The sequence below is a fragment of the Poecile atricapillus genome, chromosome 9 (genome assembly GCF_030490865.1).
Source record: "Poecile atricapillus isolate bPoeAtr1 chromosome 9, bPoeAtr1.hap1, whole genome shotgun sequence".
NCBI lineage: Eukaryota > Metazoa > Chordata > Aves > Passeriformes > Paridae > Poecile > Poecile atricapillus.
In genome coordinates, this window is record NC_081257.1 from 15,629,381 (window position 1) to 15,651,109 (window position 21,729).

The window sequence follows — 21,729 nt, forward strand, 5'->3', positions numbered from 1 at the left end:
AAGGTACTTTGTCCCTAAGGTGCTGTAGCAGCTCCTGACGTTGTTCAACAAATGACCACATCCATTGATTAAAATAGTCTATTCCTGATCCTAGAGACTTTGAAAGGAGTTGTCATGACCTGGAACAAGGTTCACTGATGGCTGGGATATCAAAGCCAGCATTTCTGTGTGTGATGAAGACGCAAAATGTGATTTACAGGTCAGCTAAACTGTTCTCTACCATTACTTTTGATTAGCCCCAAATACCTTTTTCTGTTCTCAGTGCTCTGTATGAAAACATCTTGTATATGCCCCTGGAATATGAGATGTCATCTGAGTTGTTGCCCAAATCTCCTATATTGTTGCTGAATTTTGGTCTATCTGTGCTCATTTGCAGCAGCTGGGACTGATCCAGAGACACCAATGAAATCATCCACTGGAAGGAACTTTGGGGGATTAGTAAGACTTTTTCCCATCTGTGATGTCAATACACAAAAATCTGTCAGCTTGATTGTTTTGCTGCAAAGTCCTGCCATGTGAGGTGTTGAGGCTTATTTGATTCAGCAAGCTGGGGCACATGCTTGCTGGGATGACACTGTGTTTTTGGTAAGGAGAAACACAGAGAAAATCAGCAGCACAACCAAATGCCTCATACTGCTGCTAATTCCCTGAAGGCATTGGCCAAAGGAAGTACTGCAGTTTGGATGAATTTCCAAAATTTCTTGAGGGCTAGGAAAGGCAGAGTAACACCCTGCTCCCTCTGGAGCTTACTGGGCTCTGCCTTCCTGGTGGTGGTCATGATGAAGCTGCTCTCAGGATTGTTGTGAGAAATTCCATGTTCCTGTCTCTCGTAGAGGCAGAGCAGTGCCGGGTTTGGGAGGGTTACTCCTTGGCAGGGAGCTTGACTGTGCACATTCCTGTGTTCCCAGCTCATTATGGGACACTGCTATATTGGCAGGTTTTGCAATCGGGACTGGCAGGCACCCAGGAGTCGGTGTCCAGGCACATCCCAGCATTCCTGGGCCAGCAACTATAAAATCTGCTGCCACGACACTGCCTTTGTCATGGGAAGGGGTCTTGGAGCCACCACAGCATCCAGTGTGTGCCTCAGCCCAGCCCCATCGCTCCCTGTCCTGTGCTCCAGCTGCTCGGATGCCCGTGTGCAGCCCTCCATGCACACCTGCCCAAAGGGAGCTGGGCTTTCAAACAAAGCTGAGCTTGTATTACTCCTGGTCCCTGGCCACAACCATAGCTGATTTCACTATCATATTGCAAAGGACTCTAAGAAATATCAAGTTATTGGTGTAGGATTTCATTACTGGTCTTTTGACCTCTACAAGTCTGCAGCCTTTCTTGGGTTGAAGTAAGCTGAGGGCAGATGCATGTGGCCACTCTCACGAGACCAGCCAGCAGCCTCAAGGATATTTCAACCACAGGAATTTGTAAATTTAGGCTTAAAGAAGGGGAGCAGGCTCTTGGTCTGCCTATGGGGTCAGGCTGACACTCCTCAGCTCCCGTGCCAGTCTCTGGGAGCACCAGCCAGGTGGCCACTTTGCTGCCTAGTTGAGTAGAAAATTGTAAATGCTTCAAATAGTGCTTGGTGTTATTTTATTCGTAAAGAACACACAATTTGACACAGATGAATGCTGTTCTGACTCCTGCCTGTCTTTTTCACCAATGTCATTCCCCCTCCCAAATCCCTGTGGCCCCAGAAGGCAAGCACAGCCCTCCTGTGGTGTGAAAGCTGGCAAATCGAGTCTGATTTCACTGACTGTCAACAAAGAAGGACAAAAACTCCAACTAAAGCAGGGAGGCAGTAGCATGGGGATGGAGGCTTGCTGGAGCTGCCAGCCCTGGGGCAAGGAGCCCTGTGGAACTTCCCACCATGGCTGAGCAAATGCTGCTCCCTGGCTGCTCCCGGCACATGGCTGAGAAGGTGGAATGTGACACACCAGACCTCAACAGAAAATTTCCTGCAGATTAATGAGAGCAATCAGTGGCAGGGCTCAGCCCCCCAGCAGCCAGTGCACAAGGCTCATTTGTCAGCATTCAAGCTGACTGTGAAGCCTGACATCCCACTGAGAAGGACACGAAGAGGCTCTTGGCACAAAGCAGGGCAGCTCACACAGTGATGGACCTGCTGTTCTGCCTTGGCCCCTTAGGAAATCCTCTCTTGCGGTTCAGTGCTTTTTAATCTGGTCCCTTGCAAAGTGCATAGCACACACCATGCCCTGCATACCAGGGCAAAGCCAAATTGTAGCCCTGTTCACTGTTGGAAACACCTATATCGCCCACCTCAGTGTTGTCAGCAGCAGTTAAGTTGTTGCTACAATGGATAAACCAGTTTTTACCTGTCTCAGGAGCTTATTCTTGTCCTGTGCTGGAGATGTGATACCACTGCTGATATGAAAAGTGCTCCACTATTTTTGGTGATGCTGCTGATTGCACAGGAAGAACATCAGTCACTGGCACAAAAGGGCTCCAACAGCTTTGGAGTGAATTGTTGTCATGCTGCAGCGAGACCATTAAGACACTCTAAAGTGTCTTGAAGAATGTTGTTTTGTGAAAAGTGAGGCTTATGCCACATGATTTATAGGGACAGTGTTTATTTCTGGGACTGTGTCATGCTGTCCTAGAGCTGCCAGGCTGCAGTGGCATCATCACTCCATTTCACAACTAGGGACCATATGTTAGGGGCCAAGGGTAGGGCTGCCATCAGAAATTTGATCTCATGACACCACCTTGTTGGGCTCTTTACCTGCCCAGGGTCACTTGAATTGGTCCTTACCTTGGAAAAATGGAGACTGTGAGAAGCAAGGGCAGAAATGCCCCAGCAGCCCCAGGCACTGCTGGTAGCAAATGGTCAAAGCAGAGCGGGGTGGTCTGATCCCTGCAGGCAGCGTGTGCCAGCTGGGTCCTGTGCAGAGGAGACCCCAAAGGACGGGGTGAAAGGGAGGAAGTTTGGCTGCTGGCTGGGATGAAATGCCACCTGACAGGCTGCAAATACCACCATGGGCTGCAAATGGAGGAGGCAGTGAAGGGAGACATGAAACATCCCTGTTAATGCAGGGTTCAGGTGGAGGCAGCAGATGCCACTTAAGCCCCCCCAGGAGCAGAGTGAACCAGCGAAGCCTTTAATTACTTTAATCCATTTTTATTTGAGGACTGCTGAGCCATCCCAGAGGCAGCAGCTGCAGCATTTCCCATGCATTGTTGTTCTTGGTCTCTCCATGAGCACATTGTGCACCTCCCTTCAGTCTGAGCCATCTCCATGACTCCCTTGTAACCCCAGTGCTGCAGGCAGCATTAGCCAGTGCTGGATAACCTCTGCCCTTGCCCTGGAGGGGCTGGAAGCACACTCCTCTGTGTCCTGCCCAGCACCCTCAGCCATGGATCAAACCCTTGTGCTACTTCATGAAGGCATGAAGGCAGAGTTTCAGCCTGGGCTAGCTGTGTCCAAGCTGGTTCCCTGTCTCACTGAGTCCATTTGAGCACTCTCAGGACCAGAATGTCAGCCTGTTTGGAGGCAGAGAGTGGGTTATGTTAGGTGTTGGAGCTGGTTTACTGGTGCTGTCTAGGTGCTTGGGATGGAGAAATAAGAAAGAAAGCTGTGATCTCACTCTAGTTGCTAGAGCAGCCCCACTGTAATGAATTTGGCTTCTGAGGGCTGGGATGCTACAGCATGTTATTCACTTTAAAAGCTACAAAAGCCCAGAGCAGTGTCTCTACTTAGAGTCCCCATGTGACACCACCTGTGGGACCTTAAAGGGTTGAAGAAGAGGAAGGCAAGAGGCAGGATAAAGTCACCTTAGAGGGCTTCTGTGGAGGTTTTGGGACTAGCCATGACTCAGCTCTCCCACTCTGGACTGTGCTGTGTCAGACAGATGAGAGGACTTAGAGATGTTTGCTGTCTCATGATGCAGAGCTGTTATTTTCTGCGTGTGTTATTTTTGCCCAGAAATGTGCTTTTTATCACTAATGTCCCCACTCCTGAGGCACTTTGGGACTTTTCTGGTGTCCCTCTGTAGCTCTCATCCCTGCTCCTCTAAGCAAGGCTTGTTGCAGGCAGCAAATGCAAACCCGTCTCCCCAAGAAGCACAATGCTCAAGGACACTGAAACACTGTGGTTCCTGGTTACCATCTGGTTTTTGGATTTGCTCCCGGGGCCAGTGCCACCAAACAGCCGTTGGCATTCTGTGACTGTCAGAGAGACTTGTTCTGCTCAGGGGCCTTGGCACCTGCAGCCCCTCTTGCTGACAGTGGAGCAGCCCTGGAGCCCTGGCTGATAAGGGGGGGACAGCCGGGGCTGCAGTGTCAGAGTGTGCAGGGTCCCTCGGAGGGATCCTGTGCTGCCCAGGCACAGGGATGCTTTCAAAGAGCTGGCAGGGACACTGGCTACCAGCTTTCTGAAATGCTTGTCAGGGAGAGCCAGGAAAGTCCCGCTGTGCCTGCTTCTCTGTGGGGCGTGATGGAGCAGAGGTGTCCCAGCTCACTGCCCTGGAGCAATAGTTCCTCCCATGTGAGAGGGACTGCTGGACCATGGGTTTTCCTTGGGGTGTCACAAGGTGCTGGCTGTTTCAGACCTCTTTGTCTTTCTAAAGGCTAAAACACTTCTCTGGCCAGACTGTGGGGGTCTCTCACTAGTCGGGCAAGTCGTGCTTGTGGGGAAATCCCACCAGCAGCTCCCAGAAATGCTTGTCCTATCTAGCTCAGATGGAGGAGTTTTAAAAGATGTTCTCAAAGCCCTGTTTTCAGCATGGGCAGCCAGGTACTGTGGTTTGCCTGAACAAGCAGAGCCTCTCTCCCTGGCACTGGCGTGCTGCCTCTTGTTGTTCTAAACCAGCCACAGAGCAAAGCTCCCTGCTCAGCAGCAGGGCTAATCCAGGCTCATCTGACATTAGTGTAAACTGACACTCTTGGGAATTTGGGGACAGAGAACTTTCCCTGGGGAAACAGCTACTATGCAAACTCTGCCTTGAGAAAATGTGGAGAAACGAAGTGGAGAGGTACAGGTGCCTGGGAAAAACCTTCTCCAGTGCCAGAGGGTCTGGAGCATCTGCCCTGGCACCCTGGGGATCTGTTCCTGGTGAGGCTGTGCTTGCAGATTATTTGAGGGATGTTTGCTGAGGTTAGAGGGATGTCAGCCACACCAGTGGCAGAGCAGAGGGCTCAGCAGGGAATCATCACCAGCTCAGCAGCATCCATGAACCAGCCTGTGGCAAAGTCCTTGCCTTCCCTTCAAGAGAAGGGCACACCAGCAAAAGTCTGTGTCTTGCTGGAGCCCTGCTGTTGGCTTGGGCCCACAGAACACTGGTGATACGAGAACAGGATTTTTGGGACTAGATGCAGCCTTTTAAAGTAAAAATGTCCTTGGAGCCATGCTGGCAGCCTTTCCAGTCCCTTTTGTAGTGGAGCTGGGGATTGCCTTGCACTCCACAATCCACTACTGTAATCCCCTTGGAGTGCTGTTCTGGACTAAGCTTAAAAGAGGTGCAGCTGAGACTGCTAATGCAGGCTGTGCTGGTGAGGGGTGCTGAGCCCTGCTCTGTGCTCCCTGTGGCTCCTCTCTGGGCTGTTGCTGATAGATGGGTTCAAGCCTGGCAGGTGCCTGTGCCCTGAGCTGTGCCTCAGGTCCCTGAGCCCTGGTTCTGCAAGGGCTGGGCGAAGGGGAGCTTTCCTCCCTGTCACCTGGACTCATCCTGCTCTTCAGGAGAGCTGGATCCTGCTGTTCATGCCCACCCTGGAAAGGCAGCAGAAACAGTTGTCTTGTTTTCATCTCCCATCAGCATCAGCCTAAGGGCAAAGCACCCACCCAGGAGCTGCCAGTCTGACATCCCTGCTTGGTGCCAGGTGGGCAGTGGCACAGGCTTTTGTCAGCCCAGGCGACATTTGGGAGGCTGAAATGGGAGTGACATCTCTGACCTTTTGGTACCCATGAAAGTAAAACTGCCTCAGCTTTTAGGAGCTGCCAGGAAGCTGGAGAGCCCGAGCTCTCGGCAGCGTCTCAAAGCCAGGCCATTCAGTACTGGGCTGTGGTGGGATCGTGGTGTTTCAGAGAGCGGGAACAGTGGGGAAATCTGTCCAAAAGCAGTCTGGTCTGGCTGTCAGGAGGCTGGCATGGGCTGCTTTGTATGCAGCAGGGCTTAACTGGGTGGCGCTGAGCCAAGCCTGACCTAACCAGCTTATTTCCCTGCTTCCAGTAATGCCTCTACAAATGTGCAGGGGCCTGAAGGTCAGGGCCACGTGAGCAGGGGCCTGGGGATTAGCTGTGGGCAGAGCATGGCTCCTCCTGGGTGAGTTGTAGCCCTGAGCCACGGGAACAACCAGGGCTCCCGTGTGTGCTGGAGCCAGCGTGGCACTGGTACCTGGGATGAGTCCTGGAGCAGCACTGGGCTGGCTGGGAGCAGCACCTCCTGTGCCTGGCACTTAACAGAAGACCAGGAAAATAGATAAATGTTTACTAGTCTCACTTCAGCTCTGATTTTTCCTTCTGGATGTTGGTCACAATGGCCAGTGGGTTGCTTTTTCACATGTTTGCCCTGCAAGAGTGTCTAGCTCTGGTTTTGGAAGAAAGTCTAGCAAGTTTATAAAATTCTGAAAGGCACTTGGTGCCCATACCTCTGAAAGCCACAGTCATGCTCAGCTGAGCAGGAAGGGTACCTGTGGGGCAAAGGGTGACTGCTGTCCCCATTCCAGTGGAAGTTACTGACCTATTGTGGTGCATTTCTCTTAGAGCTGGGAGATGAGCTATGGAATCCTTATTCCAGACACGGCATTGTAACTGAGCAGGGATGATGCATCTCTAGGCACTGATGTCATCAGCCATGGAAGCAAAATGACATCCAACAATATCCTCAGCACAAGCATCTCCAGGCACCTCTGCAGAGCTTTGGCTCTATAAAACTGTCTCCGTTTGACTGCTCTCCCCAAGGGATTTGGAGGAGAGGGATACATGTTGGTGCTGTGGGACCTGGCAGAGCTCCTCCCTGTCCTGGGAGGGAGCTGGCACCAATTCCCAGGCCAAGAAATACTCTGGGCTTGCTCTGCGCTGCATCTACAGGAGACATCCCAGAGGCTGCTGGATGCATTCAGAACAAATCTGACATTTCTCCCCAGAGAACCAAACTTTGTCTGTCCTAATGCAATGCTTGCAATGCTCTGATCCCCTCCTTGCTGTCCTGAAAGCCCCGCCAGGCCCCAGTGCTGAGCCCATTAGATGGAATTACTTAATCTGGCCCCGATGAGTGGCACCCACACCCAGGAGCGGGTCCCTTCCCTCTAATCCCTCGCCGCCATCGGCAGCACACACGGGGCAAAACAAGCAGCACGTGAGCAGATGGTGCCTTCTCCATCCCATCTCAGCACCAGAGCCCTGAGGAAACCGCCCCGTTACCTTTTTCCCGTGAGACGCTCCCATGGTCGGATGTGTTGGCTGCGCTCCACTCTCCGGGCTGTGGGACCAGGGCTGTCTGCGTTACTCCAGGGGGGACAGGCGCCCGTGCTGCTCCCAGCCCCTCTGCGGCTGCTGTGGGGAGACGTGGGTGAAATCCAGCCCGTCTGTGGTGGGGTCGGGTGGGAAAACTTGCTTTTCCTCCCTTCTTCCAGCACGTGGAGAACTCATTTTCTTCATGCACCTAACGGCTGGCTCGCACCCAGGCTCTGCCCGGGCACAAAGGCAGCTTTCATGCTGTGGATGCCCGGTTTCTAAGCCGGGATCCGTATTTTGAGAGGCTGTGGAAGATTACAGTAATTGCACTTGACAGGGCAAGATGTCACAGGATGCGGATTCGCCCAGCTGCGGCCCGGCACCCGCAGGTCCTTGCCTGTGGCATCTTTCCTAGATACTCCTTTGGTGCTTTGTCCAAACGAACCCTAAAAAATAAAGGAAGATTATCCCTCTGCTGCCTGTCTGCATTCTGGCTCTTGGCTCCTGTTGCAGCAGTGGATTTTGCAAACTTTGCTCCCACAAACACCCCAGGCTGCCTGTTTGCTGCTGCAGCGTTGGTGCCTCCTGTGAGCCCAGGTGAGCCCAGGTTACCTGAAGCCGCATCCTGGGAGTCCAGGAGGGTCAGGCTTGTGTTTGGTGAAGACTCTGGGGATGCAGCACAGTGCAAACCAGCCAGGTAGGTGTCTGTCCCTGCAGTAACACAGCTTTCAAAATGCCACAGCACTGCAAAACCTCATTTGGAGATTACTGTCCCTGCACACCCTGTCCTTTTCAGATCCTTTTAAAGAAATTAGCAAATTTGATTTGACTCATGAATCCATATTTATTCCCTGCCTCTCATTGTCTGGATATTAAAAAACTCTGATTTATTTATCAGGACACAGTGACTTTGGCAGGAATGGCTTTACAAAACACTGACTGCTACTGAAGGTCCCTGCACAGGAGTTGCACTTTTAACTCTCCCTACTTCCTGAAAATAGCGATGTACCTTAGTAACTGCTCTGTGATTGATTCAGAGCTAGTTTTAACTGCCTGTAGCATGCTGAAACATAAATTTCCTTTATTTTGGCTTTAAACCAGATTTCTAATGTGCATTGCGAAGGGGTAGGAAGAGTTTCCTGCAGCTGAATGGGGCTGGTTGTTTTTGGGGCCGTAGTTGATGCTGTGCTCTGGTTTACCCTGTGGAGCCACCTTTACGGCTCTTGGGCTGTTTTCAGTTTGGTTTATGAGTGCTTCTAGATCCTTTGAGGGGCTTAAAATAGTTGGCATATTTATGCTGGCAGCTCAGCAGGGCTGTTGTGTCTGCTCGTTGTGTTATTTCTTGCTGCTGCCACGGCTAGGGATGATTCAGCGCTTGGGATTAACCACTGTTGTTGCAGCAGATTTAGGGATCGATTTATGGCAGAGGTTTCCCTCAGTGCCATCAGGTGTGTGCTAAGAGCATGGGAGGATAAGCTGGGATAAAATACTACACCTCTTCTGGGATTCCTCTGTGATGACTGTTTTGGGGTTTTATTTCAGTTCTGCCTTTGGAAGTTCTTACAGGTGTTACACAATTTAGGTGGGGATTTTTCCTTGTTTAGGGAAAACCAATTGATTGGTGACAGTGAGTTTTGGATCCAGGGTTCCATCCTTCAGGTGGCCAGCACAGGACAGCCTATGTCCTTTCCTGGCCTTATCCTGCCCATGCTCCTCATTTCACTCCCCTGGGGTGACCTGAGGGCTTGGATAACCCTGTGAACTTCCTGCTAGGAGCTGTGCAGGGGCTGTTGGAAGCAGAGAAGGCTGTGCAGGACAGTCTGTTATTCCGTGCAGCTCCAAATGCTCCAGGAGAAACACTCCATCCCCATGTTCTGCAAAACTGCTGCTCTGCTTCAGAGAATGGGGGGAAAAACAGATAAAATCATCGGAAATTAAAGTCTGTACATGATGCAAATTCATCCCTGTCTCTGATGGCAGATAAGCCCGGCCATCACCCGTGCAGCTCATCTGATCCCAGCAGTGCCAGGGCTCAGGGAGGGGTTGGGAACAGACTGTGCTTGGCTGAAGCATCTGGACAGGAGCAGGGGGCAGAGGCTCCCCAGGACCTGCTCGGTTTTGGGCAGAAGGTAGGGACTGCTCTAAGGAGGACCGTGGGGCTTTCCTGTCCCACCTTTGGGCAGGGATCTTTCCTCTCCTGGTGGTGTCAGCTGGCTCCAGGCTGGGGTGCAGCTCCCGGTGTGTGGCTGACCCCCGTGGGTGCCAGCCTGGGAGCATTGTATCGCTCCAGAGTGATGCTGGCTCTTGGCTCTACTGGTAAAAGGCTCCCACCTATTGGTTGTGCTGCACAACTTCAGCTGCCCAAGAAACCTGCACATCCACCATCCATCCATCCATCCATCCATCCATCCATCCATCCATCCATCCATCCCTTCCTGAGGGCAAAGCAAGGTTGGCAGATCCCTGGCATTATCCCGACCTTTGACAGGGATGAGCTTGGATTTAACCCAGTGTAAGAACCTGATAGTAAGAGAATGGCTTCAAAAAATGCTCTGTCATTATGTCTGCTTATCATAATCACTCTTGAACACCTGAAAACTACAGGCAGGATGGAATGTGAGCAGCCTTCCTTGAGGCCCATAAAAAAGAAGGCAAAACTGGTGCAAAATGTGGAGGGGAAAACAAGGGGCAGAATCCCTGACCTTTGCCTTTCCCCTGCTTCCAGCACCATCACCTGCTGTGAAACACCCTGAGGCCTCCGGGAGCTGACACTGTCTGCTTGGGGAGAGCCCCCTGATCCTGCACCCCTGGACTGAAGCCAGAGTGAATTGTGGAACCCCCACCCTGCTCCCGTGAGTGCACTGAGGACCGGCCGCAGCGACCGGGCACCGCGCCGGCATCTCGGAGGATGGGCTGCCACATCCCAGCCAAACTGCCCAGAGATCAGGGCAGGCAGGTAAGATGCCTCAAACAGCAGACAAAAATAGGGCAAAACCTGCTCCGCTGCCCCCACCCTGTCTCAACAGCAACAAAGGAAGCACAGTGAGGTGGTGTGTCTATCCTATGCTTTTAAAAGTGACCTTAACATTTTCTAACTTTTCCCTACTTTTCACTTTTTTTCTCTTTGCCTCTCTTATTATTAAATAAAAATATTTCAATTTTTTGGCATCAACATTTAATCTCATTTTGTTTTTATCTTGTTTTTGGAAGTATTTTGAACCTTCAAAGTTCTTTCCATTTTATACACAGAGACTTAGTTTTCTTTGCTCTTCTGGGTTTAAATCAGTTTGTAACATCCAGGAATGATACTTTGGTCTGCAAATATATTAATCTGCATTGCTGCATGCTCTCCCTGTGAACTTCTGGCCTTATAGATATAATATAAATAGATATATATATACACATATAATTCTGGCCCTATATATATATATATATATCCCCATGGACTTCTGGCTGTAGGAGACCACAGGACATTGGCAAGAGCTCTAATGGGAAACCACCAAAGTCTGAGCATCCCCAGGGATCACTTTACCCTGTGCCATGTGGGGAGGGGGAGCTCCTGTGTACAGAGCTGTGGGATGGGTGATGGTGATGCTTGACTGGTGGCAGAGGACTTGGCATGCTGTGCCTGTGGGTGAAAGCGTTGATTATGCTTGAAAATAGAAGGGAGAAGGTAGCGTTTTATAATTAGAAATCTCATTTAAGAAATTTACAAAACCTTCTACAAAGTTCTATAGTTTAAAGATAGAAAAATAAAATACCCCAAGTTGACCCATAGATGAGGATGGCTTGGCTCCAGCCTGGCCATGTGTCTGCTCAGGCTCTGCAGGCACTTGTACAGCTCTTCTCCAAGCCCTGCACAGTTCCTGCTGTGAAACAGCCAGTTCCTGTGGGAAGGCAGCAGCTGCTGGACTCTGTGGCCTGGCAGTGGAGAGGCTGGAGTCCCCACGATGGGGTTGTCCTGTGGGTGTCCCTGGATGACTGGTGAAGCTGCCCTCCATGGCAGGCTGGAGTTTGATGCTAGTCCATCTTCCTGGGGGCACACCCCTCCATCTCCAACAGCTCAGGCCAGCCCTCATATTTATTTGTCTCTTTATTATTTTTAATGTGCTGCAAGAAAAAAGAGAGAGGGGAGGTTGGAACAGTGCAAGTTAGCAATGTGGCAAAAGTTACAGCTTGGTTTGGCATAGGGGATAATGCCACTGGTCCTTGTCTTCTGCAGACAGGTGGGTGAGGTGTAGCTCGGGAGGTGCCCTGAAGAGGATGGAGCCTGCAGAGCTCATGGCAGGGGTGTACCTTATACCCACATACCTTTTCAAAGGGGCTCTTGTTCATCAGCCCTTTTGCTCCCAGGAATACCCAGTTGTCTCGGAAGCCCAGCTTGCCCACGTGGTTGCTGCCCAGCTCCGTGAAATAGGCCCTTACTTTGTCATTCATCCTGAAAGAGGGTAAGGAGGTGTCAGCGTGGTGCCAGGTGGGTGTCCCCTCTTTTACCCTCTCTGTTGGTGGCAGCAGCATGTCCAGCTCCCCCAGCTGTGTGTTTCTGGGGAGTCTGGTGTTGTTTCCGTGGGAAAACTCACTTTGTGGCAGCATCATCGTAGCTTGCTGTCAGCACAAGGGTGCCATGCTTGATCTCTTGGAGGAAGGTTTGCAGCTTGGTAATGTCTGGGAGAGAAGAGCATTAGGGAGAGAAAAAAGGGATTTAGCAGGTACTTCTGCATGGTAGCTGAGGGAGCCTGCTCTGGGTTGGTGGGAAATAACCTGACTGTGCTGGTGCTAGCCAGGATTTGGGGGAATGGTAGGCTCCCAAATGATGCATTCCCCATCCTGTGTTCCCACCTGGGCTCTCCTGCAGTGCACAGGACTGATGCCCTCCTTTTGATACAGCTACAGGGCAGAAATGTCTCCTAAACTTTGCTTGCTAACTCTGAAATATAGCTGTGTGAATTTGCTTCCCAACACAAGAAATGAACCTGCTTGGCCACAGAGCCGCCTTCCTTGAAATCATGCCTCTGGCTGTATTGGGGGAATTATTCCTCTTCCCGCATCTGCGGGATGCTTGAATCCAATGCCCCATCTAGTGGCACATGAGCTGACTGCCGCCTTCTTCCCAGTGCCTCTCCCACCGAGCATCTCACTTGTTGAACTTGGCTGGAAACATCATTATATTGGTGATTCTCCTTAAAACTCCAGAATTGTCAAAAGTAGGTTGCAAAGGAGTGATTGAGGGGGCCATGTCTCCCTGAGCACCTTCATTTGTCCTGCTGTGAAAGGCAGGGGAATGAGCTGCTGCTCAGCCACCACCAGTATTCAAAAACTGAGTTACAGGTTGTAAAGTATCAGGATCAGTGTAACTTCCTGATCTCAGAGAGTACCTTTCTCAAGTCTCGAGTGCCTTGGTTTATTCAGGTTAGTGAGATCATGTTTTCCAGGCTATTACATGCTTGTAAAAGGAGTGAGAAGCCAATCCTGCATGTGGAAGCATTGTGAGGATGCCAGGCTTGATGGCCTCAGGGAAAGCTGGGATTTTACCACCCAGGCTGTCAAGTCTGGTCAAAGTCCACTTGGCTTTATCATTAAATAGCTGACAGAGAAGCAGCTGAAGTATCCAGGAGTGCTGGTGTGAGCCCTGGCTGGGAACCTCCGAGGAGCAGAGTGACTGTGCTTACCTCCAGAGTACATGTCGAAGGAGTTGGTTTTCAGGAGCTGCCCAGTTGTTCCTGAAAGGTTAAAATTGAAAACAGAGCACAGTGAGTTTGCACTGGGCTTTGCCTGGCTGTGAGCCTGGGGCTCCCTGCAAAATGCTTTGCTCTTCCCTCAGTGTGTTGTAACTTCTGTGGTGGTGACTGTGCTCCCCAAGGAACACCAGATGGATGTGTCTCTGGCCCAGCCACAGTGCCTGGGACGGGGTCTCCAGGGACCTGTGCTTTCCTGGGGAAGGGAGGACCCCTGGCAGTGGGGAGAAGGGGGTCAGTGCCTGCCCGACTCACCATTCACCAGTGCAATGTTCAGGCCTCTGCCAATGTTGTTTTTCACGCTGCTCATGAGGCTGGAAAGGAAAGCAGAGAGCACCAGTGAGCACAGGGATGCCCTGGAGATGCTGACTCCAGTGAAACTGTGGTGGGGTGAAGTGGCTGTAGATGGCAAAATAACCAGAAGTGGTAGCAAAGAGATCTATTCAAAATTTTTTTAACCACAAATACACTGTGATGGCCACTGATGTGCTTGGCAGAGGCCAAATTTGCCTTCTTGAAGGCCAGGCCAGCCACGGCTGCCTTGTCCCTGCCATGTGCTGCTTACACCGAGTCTTCAAAGCAGATCGAGGGTCCCACCACATTTGCAGCACCACTGATGATCCTGAAGGCAAAATAATTCTGGGGGCAGCTCTTCTGGTTCCCACACTTGTGCTGGGGCAGCTTCTCACCTGTGAGGGAGGAGTGGAGCTGAGAGTGATGGCTCTGACCCCATGTGGAGACACTGGCTGTGTCCCTGAGGGGCTGAGCAGGGCTGGCCCTGGGATACAGTGGCCCACTAAGTGGGCAACACCTGGACCAACTTCTTGCATGAAGAAGGTTTGTCCTGGGGCTGGGACCAGCTCCTTGTTTGAGGTTTATGGTGCCAAGGCCAGGTGCTGCTCCATGTGTGACACATGGTGTGTGCTGGGAGCATTTGGAGCTGATGTCCAAGGTACCAGCTTGGGGTTTTCCTGCCCAGAGTTTCCCCATTCTTGGCCGAGGCAGGGACCTGCCAAAGACCCTACTGCTGTGTGCAGTAGGAAAATCCCCCATGTTTGGGAGAGGGGGATTTTTGCCTCAGGGAAGGAGCTCTTGAAGGAGATCTCACTCTTCCACCATCCCCCTGAACCCTGGAGTTGTGAGATGAAGTTGAGAGCGATACTCACTGCTGGGCTTGTTCATGGCACCTGTGGGTATCAAACAGGAGGATTAGACACCCTGTAGAGCTTCTGGCTCTTCCCCAAGCCAGGAGCAGCTGCTCAGGCACCAGCTCTCTAAAACTGCCTCCCATGGTTGCAGGCATCCCTGGACCCAGCGGTGCAGCTTCCCACTGCACTGTCCCCTCCCTGCCCTAGTGGTCAGAGCTGGTGGCTAAAGCTTGGCCAGAGACTGCAAATACAAGTGGTCAGTGCAACTCTGTCCAGCCCTGGGCGCTGGCTCCAATGGAACCTCTCGCACCCTCCCTCCAGATCCCTCTGGAGCCCGTTGGTGCCTCACCGAGCCAGCTCCGCAGGCTGACGGCTTTCCAGCTCTGGTGGAAGTAGGTCTGTGTGATGAACCATGTGCCCAGCAGGGTGATGAGCAGCACCATGTACCGGATCACACCTGCAGGCACGGGAGAGGAGCCGGCTGAGAGCGGCAGCTGCAGCACGGGGCAGGCACCGGATCATCCCTCTGCTTCCTTGGGATTTGATCCCTGTGTCCCAAGGTTACCAGGCACAGGGTGACAGCCAGCGCTTGCGTGGGTGTGGGAAGGCAGCAAACAATCTCTCACCCTCCAAATGGAGTCTGATCTCTTAATTACCATCTCCAGAGTATGTGGTGATGCCCAGATAGGCATTAGTGCTCTGTTGGGAGGCACTATTCATATTTCTCTCTATGTTAAAGTAAACCTGATAATTACTCAGAAAGCCATGTAAATCCAAATATTTCTTATGTTCCCAGTGCTGGGAAGGCTGCTATCCCCCAATTAGTCACTAGCTACAGCCGAGCAGCTGCTGATACAACTGTGATTGGCATTTGGCTTTAAAGCAGCGCTCATCAGAGCAAAACGTTCCAGTCCTGCATGGAAAGAGAGCAGAAAAATGTACTTTTACTGCAGCTGAATGGCTCTTATGGAACCAGGAATGTCTCAATAGCCATCTCTTCCCAATCACAGAAGGTTTCACAGGGAAAAATACAACAGGCTGAAATCTACACAAATCTTGTAAAAACCTGATGCTTGTACAAAGGCCCTTTCCCACGTCCCTGGCAGGGGAAGGGCAGGGCTGCTGGGCTTGGGAGGCATCATGTAAATGAGAAGGAGGCATAAAGAACCGTAGAAAAACAGACAGAGAAAACTAAATATGTGTCCCTCCTTACTTGTTATCCGCATGGTGGTGGGCAGAGAGAGCACAGCTGGGAGGGACAGAGTCACAGGTCACCCTGAGGAAAGAAGGTAATGCCTTAAAGAGTGCCTGTAACCCACCAAAGGCAGGCAGATTCTAGATGAGAAGATAATTGCTATGTTTAGTCATATTTGTAATAGTGAGGATGTCATCAAAGATGTACAAGTTCTTATGCAGGTTTGCTTGGTCCCGTACCGATTAACTCCTGGAGCAGGTGGCACTGACTGAGCTCGCTTCCTTCTGGATCCTCAGAACCCTCCCCCGTGTCTGCAGCCCCACGGTTCATGCCCTGCTCTCGGGGGTGGACCAGCCTTTTCTGTTCTGCTGATAGCAGTGAGGTGGACACTTTCAATCACAGCTGTGCTGCATTTCCTTCTGCCATGATGTAAAGTAGATTTCAAATATTAGGGACTGCAAAATGCTGTCTGAGGACCGGCTGTGATCTTGCCCAGCCAGGGGAATCTCTGTGAACAAGCTTGTCTTCCTTAAAAATCCAAAGGAGAAGGGAGGATGGGCAGCACCACTGTGCTGAGGAGAGCAACCAGCTTTGTGGCCACCTGATTTAAACCCAGAGATATTTCCATCTGGCCAAACCCTGGAGCGTCTCTACCCCGTGGACAGGGTGTGGTTGTAATTTGGAACATGAACTATTTCCTACCGGGGAGAATCCATCTGCCGCCCTCTGCCCTGCTGCCACCCCACACACTGGGCTCCCCCAGGGGCTGGGACCACTCCTACCTTTGAAATTCGGGGCTGCAGTCTGGTGAACCTCTGTCCTGGAAGCCCCGCTGGAGCCCTACGGCGAATTGTCACTTGTGAGATGGGTGCTGCGAGTTAATGAGCCTGATGTTAACTACAGCAGCCCTTTAGTATTTGACAGAAAATTTGTAAACGAGCTGTGCTGAGAGTTGCTTTTCCTGTTTGAAGGGTAAATAAGGAGCAACGGGCTGTAGCAGGGCTGGGCTGAATGTTGATTTCAGGCTGCTGCGTCATGAGGAATGAGAGAAAAGCCTTTCCTCCTGCCCAGCCCTGCTCCGGGTCCCCTCCCAGGGTTCTCTGTATTACTGACCGTGGAGCAGCCTTGGGCCCTGGGCTGGCTGGGCCTTTGTCCCCCTCAGTGCCCTGAGGAGATGCTCCCCATGGCTTCCCCTGCACCCCGGGCTGGGTTGCAGCATCACTGTCTGGGGTTTTTAGGCAGCCCCACAGTGATGTTTCAGCTGATGCTCCTGGAGCCCGGCATTTCTCCCCATGAGACCCCTCTGCTGTCCCCACACCTGCTGGGACACTGCAGCAGGGACGGGCAGCCAAAGCTGCTCCAGCACGGAGCTGCCAGCTTCCCATGGGAGACTGCGCTTTAGGGAAAGCCTTGGGAGGTATTTGTGCCCCCCATGTATAGACACAATGTGTTTTTGACAGTGTGCCAGCTGAGCTCGCTGGCTTCCCAGCAGCATCTCCCCTCTCTCTGCAGCTATTCCTCCCAGAGGAAGGTTGGCTGTGAGCAGGAATCCGTCCCCACAGGAGGTAGCTGGGGGGTCTGTGATGCCCTAAGCCCTTCCCCACACCCCAGCCCTCAGCACAGTTACTCTGAAACGGATTTTAAAGCTTTTGTCAGAGCTGGCATGGGCAAGCCCATTTCACTGAGCTGGTATAAGAGACACAGACCTGAAAAAGGAGAGTCTAAAGGTTTTAGAGGACAAATGTTGCCTGTGGCTGGATCTGAAGGGACAGCACAAGGCTCTTCCCTTTTGCTCCTTTCAGCATGAAGTTTATAAACACAGGGACCCTCTTCCCATTTTTGGCTCCCCATTCCAGTGCCTGATCTGATGATGGGGTTGGAAAATGGGGCCACTTCTCACAGTCCCCCTTGGCAAGTTGTGAACACTTCAGAACTGGTATTGGTTTGCTTTGGCAGCTTATTGTCTTCCCCAGAAGTGCCATGAGCAGAGCCTAGACCTGGTGATGATTCAGACCTGGGGTGTGACTTGAACACAGTGAGCAGGGCAAAACTCCACTGGGTTTGCAAAACCTTCCCTGTCTGGTTCCCAGTGCTACAGTGAACATTGGCCTCACTGGGGTCCATTGCACAGTCCTCCCCTTCACCAAAGTTAAGTTTTTCCTTTGCATGTATTGATTTCATTGCAAAGGAAGAGAAATTGAAAAATAAACCAGTAAACGCCAGTGCTTTGAGTCATAAGCCCATAGATAAAAGGGCTATTTATCTTCACCTTAATCCCAGATAAAATTTACCAGGTGAAGTCCTTGGGTGGCGAAATTCCCAGAACCTGACTGCATTACAAGAGGGTGGCCCTGTCCTGGGATTTCTATTATATTATTTTTTAATTGTTTGCATTGATAATTTTTTTTTCTTCCTAGGGTTGTGCCAGAATAAAAAGCACCTGTGTTCTGGCATCAGCCAGAGAGCTGCTGGCAGGAGAGTGAGAAAAGAAAGAATTGTGATAGGTGTTGAACAGTTATTTGTCTAATAAACCTGAAACTTGTTTGCTTAACAAAACATTCCAGGAACAAGAAAGTTCTTGGACAAATACTGCTAAAGAGGCTGGTGGTGTTGAAAAGCAAAAGCTCCACCCAAGCCTGCTCTGGCCTGAAGTGCCGCTTGGCGGAGCTGAGTCACTGCTGCTGGGAAGATCAGACAGATCCCTGCCCTCGCAGGGAGGATGCAGCAGGTGGATGTTCCTGTTCTCCCTCAGTGCTGCAGGAAAACTTTACTTCCCTTCCCCACAAACTTCTGCCTTTTTTTCCATTTTTTTGCCCTTTTTTTCCTGCTTTTGAGTCCCACACGTTTCTCTCTCTCCCAACAGACTGTGAACAAAATAATTTTGGTGCAGAATGGGGATGTGACTCCAAAAAGGGTGACTGCCAGCTGCCCACAGCCACTGCGCCACCCATCCAAAAGCAGGGTTTTCCTGCACAGCTGAATGCAGGGATGCAGAGAAGGGACTGGCAGGGTGGGTGTACATCCACTCTGTGTTCAGGGTTTATCTCCACAGGAGAATGGAGGATGCTACAGTGCCATTTTCAGTCTCAAAAGGAATCAGTCTGACTAAACTTTGCTGAGTTGCTCAATAGGATGGTGCTGTTTGCTTGAGAGCTTATAAATTTCCTTGCTTATAAAAATGCTTGGCTGGCTTCTGCATCCACCAAAACGCTGGAGAGGGCATCTTATGGCACAACTGGCCCTGGCACAAGCCCACAGTTATCCACGGTGTTGACCAGTGTTTTGCTGCTTTCTACCAGAAAGCACTTGTGTCCTCCTACCCTTCCATCTAGTCTGTCTTCTTAAAACTCTGGATGATGCTATCAGTTTTTTAAAGGAAGAAATTCTGTCCCTGCTGGTGCCTGTGGGCAGCAAGAGCTGGATCCCTACACCAAGTCTTTCAGCAGGGCAAGAGAAAGCAGATGACATCCTGAGCAGCAGCTTGACCTTGGACTAGCCCCACACATTGCACAGTAAACACCCTGCAAATTCATCCACAGCCATGCTGGTGTGGTCCCCACATCACCGAGCTGACTGCAGCACACCACAGCTCCCCGCTGACACGGGGAGTTCATTCCTTCAGCCCATGGCACCAGCACAGCTGCACCCACGGGAAGGGCGCCTGGAGCTTCCCCTTCCCCTCCAGCCGACCACGAGGAAAAAAACCTAAAACCTTCCCCAGACAACTCCCTAACCTGCCAGTAAGTCAAAAGAAAAGTTCTGCAGGAACCCATTATTTCAGTCATGCTCTAGAAAAGGCATTTCCCCGGTCGGGAATGGGACAAGCCCACGTACCGCTCAGTGTCCCGGCCGTGCCGTCCGTCCCCGCGGGCTGTGCCGGCCCATCCCGGGCAGCTCCATGTGCTCGGCAGCGCGGTGGGGCAGCTGCCCAGCCCGGCCAGCCCTCTCTGACTCCTGGCCAGCCCTCTGTGACTCCTGGCCAGCCCTCTGTGACTCGTGGCACCTCCCCAAGCCTTCTCTCCCTGCCCGCTGTGGGGCTGGGCACGGCCCGCGGGGCCGCAGCGCCCGGGAGCAGCTCTCCTGCGGGAGGGAGGAGACACCCATGGCTGCGTTCCCTTCGGAGCTTTTCTTCACTTTGGCCCTTGCCTTTTTGGCACGTCAGAAGAGGGAGGCCTCTCCCACGGTGGGCACCAGCCTGACTTTCTGCTCTTTCACCAAGCCAGCGCGTTGGGCTGACAGGGGTGCTGCAAGGGAACAGACGGGCACGAAGCCAGGAGCGGTGTTCCCCAGACTGGGGAAAAACCAGAATAACCTGATCTGTCAGGATTTCCCCCCAGTTGTGCTGCATGTCCGTGGGCTGGCCCCGAGTCCTGGGTTCTCTGCCCCTGGGGCCCTGAGTTCCCTGCCTCTCATTTACAGGAAGCTGGAGGTTCCTTTTCCAAATAAGCATTTATTTATCCAGCACCAGTCCTGAACTCTAAAGGAGTCCTGGGTTAACTCAAGGTATAGATTTGGGCTGTTTTATTTTTAATAATTTACCACTGTTACTGTTATGGTTCTAAAGGAAGAAATGAATCCTGAAGTTAGGACTAGCAGCTGTCTATTTTTTCCAAAGTTGAACCTCATTTACCTTGCAACCAAGAACAAAAGAGTTTCCATTCCTTCTTCCCTTTTTCTTTTCCATTCTTACCACTTAGAAGAACCAAATGATTTCTCTTGGAGCTTTTAGAGCAATTTTCATCCAAGAACCAGTGGAGGAGATGTGGGGCTGGCAGTGACAGCTCTGCCTTTGGGAGTGCAGCTTGCACAGGGCTGGAGCAAGCCCTGTGGGACCAACACTGCTTCCTGATAATTAATTTAATACCTGAGGGTGATCTCTGTATAAAGCTGTGAGCTGAGCTTTTCTTTGCTTCCCCCCAGCTCTGGTCCTCAATACTGGGCAAGAGGTGCAGGGGGTGCTGAACACTGGGGGGAATCACAAACCAAACCCTTCCAGACAGGGAGCAGAAAAGCAAACATGCCTGGCTCTGCATTGGGATAATTATTGCCCTCGGAAGGAAATTTTAGCTGCGGTGAGAGTCTGAGCTTAAACAGCACAGTCTAAATCAAAAACCTTCTTGCTCTCTGGGGAAATATCCTTCCTATTAGTTTGTTTAGCTGCTGGCAATAACCGCCTCGGCTCAATAACAAAGTGCCCCAAGCCCTGGAGTGCCACAGCTCTCGTCCCTGCTGTGTTCCCCTGCTTCCTGCCCCTGCAGGAGCAGGCCCGCGGCATGGGGATTGCAACACCCTGGGGAAGGCCTGTTCAATCATGAGTTTTACCTCCTGTTTCAAGGAACCTGAGGCCAAGTCCTCTATGGGGATGGAGGCATTTCTGCTGCTTGCAGAGGAAATGAACAAAAATCATCAGCAGGGCCAGGAGCCTCCAACAATGAAATCTTGTGTGAAATGCTTCTGCTCTCTGGAAGTGAACATTTCATCCCAGATGTTTCTCTGAAACCACAGGAAAGGATGGGGAACTGTGGGCTTTCCTTGTGGCATATGCTGGTGTGGGGAGCCCTTGTGTCCCATCTCTGCATCCTGTGGCAGCCCAGGTTTTGCCCATTCATTGGGGCACACAGCAAAAATGGGCTTTTAAATCCCACCTAACATTAGGGAATGTGCCAAGTGCTGGGAGTGGGGCATCAGCTTAGTTTTGACTCAGCAAATAATTAACTGGTGCAGTGCAATTAAATTGCATCAAATCTCATTCACAGGCTCCCCCAGGGGGTTCTGTGTGATATGGAAAAAGAGGAATTAAGAAAAAAATAATAGATGTGGTATCAAAAAGCTGCCAGACTAGGGAATGAATAATCAATGGAGAAAACACTGCACTGTGATCAGCACTGTGGCAGATCAGCAGGAGTGAGCTGGCGAGTGAGGAGTGCTCTCCTCCTCCTCCCTCCGTGTGTCAACACTGGGTGCATTGACCCTTCAGTGAGTGGTGGGAAGCATTGGGACACTGGTGCCAAGGAAGTGGCTGCAGGACTGTCCCTCCCAGGATATGAAAGTTCAGCACTGGGAGGAGGTTTCTCCCAAAGATCCCTTGTGGGGCTCTGCAGTGCCCGGGAAATGCCTCTTCTCAGGGCTGTGCTCGCTGGGATAAGCTGATGATAAATTCTCTCAGGAAAGGTTTGGCCGCTGATAAGCACAATGCGTGTATGGTTTCAGATTGCTCCTGCCGAACTACTGCAGATGTTAAGTGTA

At 51.5% G+C, this 21,729-nt stretch overlaps 1 protein-coding gene and 1 long non-coding RNA gene across 4 annotated transcripts in view; one reads left to right on the forward strand and one right to left on the reverse strand.

The window, feature by feature from the left end:
- Window positions 1-21,729, forward strand: part of LOC131582145 (uncharacterized) — a 51,041-nt gene that overhangs the window by 28,317 nt on the left and 995 nt on the right. Inside the window, exon 3 of one of the 2 annotated variants that reach the window (XR_009278291.1) lies at window positions 10,131-10,361. This is a non-coding gene — a long non-coding RNA (uncharacterized LOC131582145). Of the gene's footprint in view, window positions 1-10,130; window positions 10,543-21,729 lie in introns of those variants that run through there. The other variant, XR_009278290.1, reaches the window with a different exon arrangement.
- Window positions 10,856-19,441, reverse strand: FAM3D (FAM3 metabolism regulating signaling molecule D). 2 transcript variants are annotated; one of them, XM_058845019.1, is made up of 11 exons: window positions 19,318-19,441; window positions 16,266-16,323; window positions 15,502-15,564; window positions 14,638-14,745; window positions 14,307-14,327; window positions 13,706-13,829; window positions 13,396-13,454; window positions 13,075-13,125; window positions 11,986-12,070; window positions 11,717-11,843; window positions 10,860-11,515 (listed from the first exon to the last, which is right to left on the reverse strand). In XM_058845019.1, exons 3-11 carry the CDS (start codon window positions 15,512-15,514, stop codon window positions 11,426-11,428), a joined length of 678 nt encoding a protein of 225 aa, XP_058701002.1. In that variant the 5' UTR covers window positions 15,515-15,564; window positions 16,266-16,323; window positions 19,318-19,441; the 3' UTR covers window positions 10,860-11,425. The 2 variants fall into 2 exon arrangements, with proteins under 2 accessions (XP_058701003.1, XP_058701002.1); XM_058845020.1 differs by lacking the exon at window positions 16,266-16,323 and having other exon boundaries at window positions 10,856-11,515; window positions 19,318-19,381.